The sequence below is a fragment of the Amblyomma americanum genome, chromosome 4, assembly GCF_052857255.1.
Source record: "Amblyomma americanum isolate KBUSLIRL-KWMA chromosome 4, ASM5285725v1, whole genome shotgun sequence".
NCBI lineage: Eukaryota > Metazoa > Arthropoda > Arachnida > Ixodida > Ixodidae > Amblyomma > Amblyomma americanum.
In genome coordinates, this window is record NC_135500.1 from 215,301,688 (window position 1) to 215,308,314 (window position 6,627).

The window sequence follows — 6,627 nt, forward strand, 5'->3', positions numbered from 1 at the left end:
TCGGGTTCGAACGCGGGAACTCCTGATCAGTAGCTGAGCGCCCTAACCAGTGAGCCACAGAGGCGGTCATGACGCTGTCGCCGTTTTAGAGCATTTCTTGCAGTTCCTAAGAATAGGAACAAGTTGTCCTAGTTCCTTCAGTCGGAGCCCATTTGAGCATGTTAACACTGCGGCTAGAGAGCCATATGATCACGTGACAATTTTTAAGTTTCACGGGCTTTATTTTAGGCTAAAAAAGAAACCACGCAGTCTCTTTAAAAAAGCAACTTAAATGGGCTTTTCTCAACTTGCTTTTCTAATTTTACTTTGAAAACTAATAGTTGCAGTTAATCATTAAAAATTTAACGCATATACCTTTGTTAATCAACAAACCAGGAGCTTTTAAATATATGCTGGTCTGCACAGGACGGCTACCTTGCAGCAGTAGAATATTCGTGGAGCACGTCGTGGCTTTCTAAAGCTCTGCACAAGCTAGCTGAAACACCCTGTACAGTTTGTACGTAGCGATAATACGTCTTGTGTACGGCAGCGTCGCTATGCGCTCTGATGTGTACTTTTCATTCTGTTTGCTCTTTTTTGCAAACTTCAATTTCATCTCCTCGCACGCATATTCGTTTGTTATGACGCCGCAACTCAGTTTAAAGTCATTGGCCACGGCACAGTATGTAATGTTGCTGCAGGGAGGAAAGTTACAAGTTTTGAGATGCAAACGTTAATAAGGACAGTATAAATGTACCAACGCGTTCACATCCACGCACCTATCTCTACGAGGCTTTACGGGCGCTATTCTGTGCAAGTGTGAGGCTCGGTTTTTACCCGTGCGCCTATACATAAATGGCCGCGAAACATACCCTTTATATGGAATCCCTTTAGTGGCCGTAATTTTTTTTTTTGGTGGGGAGGGGGGGGGGGGGAGGAAAGTGCTTAAGAAGTGTTTGGGTTTTGCTTAAAGGGGTAAATGAGCAGTAAGTTACGCTGTTTCTATATGGAGATGGCGTGCTTCGGGCCGGTTAGCCACCGCCCAGTACCGCCTGTGCTCGAAAACTTAGTCATAAAGCTGGTCGGAAGCGCTAGAGGACAGCCGAATCAAGTCGAGTTGCGGCTGGTTTACTGACCGACAAAGCTGTGATGAAATCGCAAAATCAAGAGGGCAGAACTCAATGATAATCACCACGTTTAGCTGTCTGCATAAACTTTTCAATATGTGCAATGATCGAGCGGGTGACTAAGCCAGAGCCATTCACTGAGGTCCACAGGTTTTCTATGTGCGTATGCTCTCGCCCACTGGGATGTGCGCACACATTTATTTTTTTTTTCGCATTGCACCCCTACAAGCGTCTAGATTCTCGGCCCAGCGCGAACACGTTCTTTCTTTGCTCAGGAGCGACACCCACTACGTGGTCCGCGTCGGAGGCGTCAGCATATCGGACCAAAGCAGCGAGCCCTTCGTTGAGCGCCACGTGGAGTCAGTGCACATCCACCCCGACTACGACGACCGCTTCCACTACAACGACGTGGCGCTGCTGTTCCTCAACGCATCGGCGTTCAAGAGCTACGTACGGAAGCCGGCAGCCTGCCTGCCCGAGCGGGACTCGCTCCCCGACCGAGACGAGGCCACCGTGCTCGGATGGGGACACGACACGTTCGGTGGGTGGTGTGCGCGGTGGCCGACACGTCCTCCACGGCTGCACTTCGCCGACGGTGGCGCGAAAGAGCAGCCGGGGCAACGAGGAGTAGTTGTGCACCTACTGGTATTTTAAGAAAAAAAAAACAGTAATTATTCGGACTAACGGAACATCTCGACAAAAGTCTACATGTACAGAATACTGCGGTGACCTTGTCCCAACATCTTTATTTTGTTCAATCGGACGCCCGCTTCGAGTCCACTATTATAGGTTTGGTGTGGTTTATTGGGTTTAACGTCCCAACGCGACTCAGGCTATGAGGGACGCCGTAATGAAGGTCTCCGGAAATTTCGACCACCTGGGGTTCCTTAACGTGCACTGACATCGCAGAGTACACGGGCCTCTAGAATTTTACCTCCGTCGAAATTCGATCACCGCGGCCGGGATCAAACCCGCGTCTTTCGGGTCAGCAGCCGAGCGCCATAACCACTGAGCCACCGCGGCGGCTTCCACTATTATAGGCCGCGTAGGTTGATGTTGTTTGTTATGGTGGTATTAGCCCTGCAAATGTTCTGCCGGCTATTGCTGCACCGTAGCGAAACTTAGTCACCAATTAAAATCAGCAGTCTACGTTAGCATGTGCACAAACCCTACAGTAGTAACCAGATGTTGCAGTCACCATCTCGAGTCCAGGTCACAGTCTCGAAGAAATTTTAAAGAAGTCGGGAAACCTCCTTTCTTTACCTATACGAGCAGACATACACGAATGAGCATTGTTCAATCGAGGGCTGCAGTGCTGGGCAAGAGAGAAAGGCCCCCATAACTCGCGTATTGAGTGTTTGCACCATTACTAATGCCTTGTAACACTATTCTGATTTGTAATTAATTTTTATGTTGCTAAAGATCTGCTTCAACTTCGAGGTCAGATTTGCCTAACGGTACTACAAGTTAGCACTACTCTGAGTCGTCGCAGATTTCTTTAGATGCTAAACTGCCACTCAAGTTCGTTTCTGATAGCTTCGACGAATCCACAATGTTTGTTTATTTACTGAGATTGTTAGCCGTAAGGCCGTTAATAGTGAGAAGTAATTGAATAGATGAATACACCTGAAATGGTGCTCATAGTCGCAAGCATAAACATTATACAAACATTGTATAACTGACAAAAGCTGAAAAGCAGCATCAAAACGTAGTCGTCGTTTTGTGCTGATACACCCATCAGGTGCAGACACAGTGGAAACAGATTTATCAACTTATATTGGTAAGAATAAGCTCAGTATTCAGGCCATCGAGAAAGGACAAAAATTTGGATGATGCTTAACCTGCCCTTAAAAGCACGATGAACAGCATTTTAGATTCCTCCAGCATAAGTACTCCTTCTCTTGCATGCATGATTCATAAATCGCGGAGAGTCCCCATACCACTCTTTTGGCAGTGCTGAGTCGGTTAAGCGATGCGCCACTGCAGTGAGATACAGGTTGTTCTTCCTGAGCCCCTGTGATGCTGATTTTTGCGCAGGTGGTTCTTCGGGAGGCTTTCTGTCTCCCGACCAATAAGCTGATGCGCTGTGTCACGGTCGGCAGGTGCAGGTGGCAATGGCACTGAATTTGTTGTAATTAATTTTATTGCCACCTGCCATGGTGGGCAGGTTGCCACCTGCCCACCGTGGCAGGTGGGCCACTTGTCTTTTCGTGACACGGATGGACGGGCGCCGGCTTTCCTCGTGAACGGGCCCTGTAATGCTATCGCATTAATGACGACGCAATAACAAGCAACGGAGCATTTATGATCAGATAATTATGTTATCGCCTAACAATTTTCAAATTAATGCACACTGTCCGTTTGTAAAATAGCCTGAGGCAGGTACTGCTGTGGGAAACAGGTGCATTTGAATGATTGTCATGAGAGTGTAACTTTATCTTTGAGAAAACTTCTTACAACTCGTGTGGAACGCTGTTTGAAATAGAGGTTTGTAGTTTGGCCAAAGCAGTAATAAGTATTTTATAAAACGTTTTGCTGTAACCGGTTTTACCAGCGTTGCAGGATTAAAAACTGCGGTTTAGAGGAAGCGCATTCGATCTTAGCGCAGCATCACTGTTCGGTGTCAGTGTAGGCGTCTATAGATGTATTGAGCTCGTTGGGTGAGTCGCCCATTGGATAATTTTTATTCGACGATGTTTGGACACCTTCAAAACTGCTCGCAGGAGGCCGGCTGCAGACGATTCTCCAAGAAGCGCGGATACCTCTGGTTGATAACCCATCGTGCGAACGTGCATACCAGAAGTTGGACACCTTCGAGAGCAAGTTCCCCCGCGGCATCAATGGCGACTTCCTGTGCGGCGGGAACACCACGGACGGGGGCGTAGACGCTTGCCAGGTATACATGAAGCTGACCGTGCATTCCATTTGCTACGCTTACGAAACGCGATGTCATGGTGCGTGTGCCTTAAATTTCCGTGACATTTCTTGGCTCCCGCTGCGAATTCACTTCGCCCGTTTCGACGGAACAGTTTTTGTGGAAGTTTACCAGCGGCAAGCTGTTTATCATCACCATCATAGACTTTAGCCAGGCTAAATCCATATGAAAGACAAAGGCTTCTTCAATATCCCTTCAGTCAACCCTGTCCTGCGCCCGCAGTGGCTACTCTATCGGATAAAATTGACTCTCTGCATTTTCCAGCAGAGTTTTTCTACCCCTGGCATTCAGGCTCTTACCCCCTTCCACCAACTTTTACACTCAAGACAATAATTGCACAAAAGGCGCGGTTTCCGTCCGTAACTTTCTCTTTGTTTTCACATTGCCAGCGTTCTGCGCAGGTTAAGAAATGTGGTGAGACAGGATGGCCGCGGCTAAGGACAGAGCTGGCTGGGGCTCAGTGGTAGAGGCCTATGTCCTGCACTGCACAGAGCCAGGGTGACGGCGATGATGATGATTATTTGCTGGAATTTGCGACTTTCCTAAACAGGCACTAAAACTGCGGTTTACGGGAAGCGCTCACTTCACAACGTTATAAACAACTGTTAGTGAGCCAGTGTTGCATTGGGCGTCACTACATTAAGTGAGGCAAAACTTGCGACGTAGGTTGGCTTTCAGCAATGTTGGCAGTCTCTTGCGATGTTGTTGTTGTTGTTGCCTTCGTGACATGGCAACGTGTTTTAGGCTCTCAGAGGGAAATTCAGTTCGTCGTCATCTTCCTGAGACCCGGCGCCTTTTGTTCCCTTTGCAGCAAGATTCGGGAGGGCCGCTGCTGACAAACACCAACCGGGATGGGCGGACCTTTTTCGAAGCAGTTGGCATCGTGTCGTTCGGCGTCGGCTGCGGGTCGGCCTCTTACCCTGGCGTCTACACGAGAGTCTCGAACTTCGTGGACTGGATATACAACGCCATGGCGGACGTCTTACCGGACGAGCAAATATTTGTATAATTTAATAAAACCCTGCGCGTGTGCTGCGCGCACGCTTGTTACTCGTCTGCATCTGTTTTGTTCAGTGCTTGTATAGGGTTGATTTAGTAGCCGTGACAATTACTCGCTGCTACCTTATAAGGGACGTTAAATTAACCGCTTAATATTTTTAGAAACCTATGACCCCCGTTTCGAGGCTTAACAACTGATTAATATTTTAATACGGCCACCAGCACGCTCCTCCTGCTAGAAAGTGAGCGATCTCAGAGGTGGAATCTCCTGGTATCTGGAATTAAGGGGATATGGTATGCTAACTTACGGTTCAACTTGTAGTTCGAATATTTCAGCACCTGTTCAAGACAATATTAAAAATTTTCAAATAAATGCTAGGGCTGTTCACTACCTGCTGCAAAGTTTCGTAAAAAAAAAGCACTAACGTTCAGCATATTCATGCTATCAAAAAGAAAGTTGATCAAATGTAATGATCAAATGAAATATATATTCAACCTGTAAGCGATGAAATTTTTTTCAGTTACCGACAACAAGCGCTTTCAGCTTAACCGAAAACATCCTTATCGTTAATATAGTTCTTTCAAAATAATTTTTAAAAGTACCGCTGACGCTTTCTGCCAAGAGAAATTTATTTATAAACAGAAATTTGACGATCACATGAAGTGTTTTGGCTTAGTATATGCAACAGGCATGTAGTAATCCCCTTTGCCTCCACCACCTCCCAAACACGAAAAAAATAAAGAAGAAAGAAACCCTCGGCAGTTGGTGATCTACTAACTGCGGAGAAGATACTCTTTAATGGCTGAAGTTTGAAGTTTGGTAGCGGATCATAAAACGAGCCTGCTGCATAGTTCTATGCAGTTTTTCGTGCAAACTGCGTTATGATGCCTTCACATTCCTTTTCTTCTTGACCTCGGCAGAGGCGTGGAAATCTGACCTTGTTACGCGGGTGTTTTCCATGTTGTTCAGCACCACATGACAGAACACCCCTGGTGTAACGCACCTGTCTCCGCAGAACTCTCACATTTTTTTTTGTTGATTGGCGGTAAAAGTAGACATCGCTGTCGCCGCAAGGTATTTCAAAAACAAAGCACGAAGCAGCTGCGAGCTTCCGTACACTCTAAAAACTAGGGCGCATGATACGCAAGAGAAGTAATCGCCGTCCAACACTAACGAACAGCGCCAGGCTGCCCTAAACTGAACCAATCGAAGAGAGAACATTTTCGTGATGTCCTGTGAAATATATCTGAAAAGAGACCTCGTTTTCATCACTTTTTCGTTGTGTTGAAGCTAAAAACAGCCATGCAGACGACGCTTGCCTGAAGTCACGCCTAATTTAAAGGCAGCGCTAAGGCGTGGTGCGCGTTACTTTTAAATGTATTCCAATGCTCATACGAGCAGACCGTTTGGGGAATATGTTTAAAAAAGAATCGTAGCTTTTTTAAAGAGCAAAATAGAAACATTACTACCTTCGTCGATTGTGCCTGCCATCTCTCCTTAAGGAAGACAGCGTAAAACAATTTGAAGTTTCTGTGATGATACTCCGGAGCCCTTACTCCTTGTTTCTCAGAGAGCCGAAGACCGCA

The 6,627-nt window shown here is 46.6% G+C and overlaps 1 protein-coding gene across 3 annotated transcripts in view; it reads left to right on the forward strand.

Annotated features, from left to right (window-relative positions):
- LOC144129306 (clotting factor G beta subunit-like) overlaps positions 1-5,091 on the forward strand; it is a 42,186-nt gene extending 37,095 nt beyond the window's left edge. For all 3 annotated transcript variants that reach the window (XM_077663338.1, XM_077663337.1, XM_077663339.1), the window contains 3 exons: positions 1,382-1,647; positions 3,830-4,002; positions 4,853-5,091. In XM_077663338.1, coding sequence (XP_077519464.1) covers positions 1,382-1,647; positions 3,830-4,002; positions 4,853-5,050 — 637 coding nt within the window. In that variant the 3' untranslated portion in view covers positions 5,051-5,091. The remainder of the gene's footprint in view (positions 1-1,381; positions 1,648-3,829; positions 4,003-4,852) is intronic.
- The last annotated feature ends 1,536 nt before the right edge of the window (positions 5,092-6,627 follow it).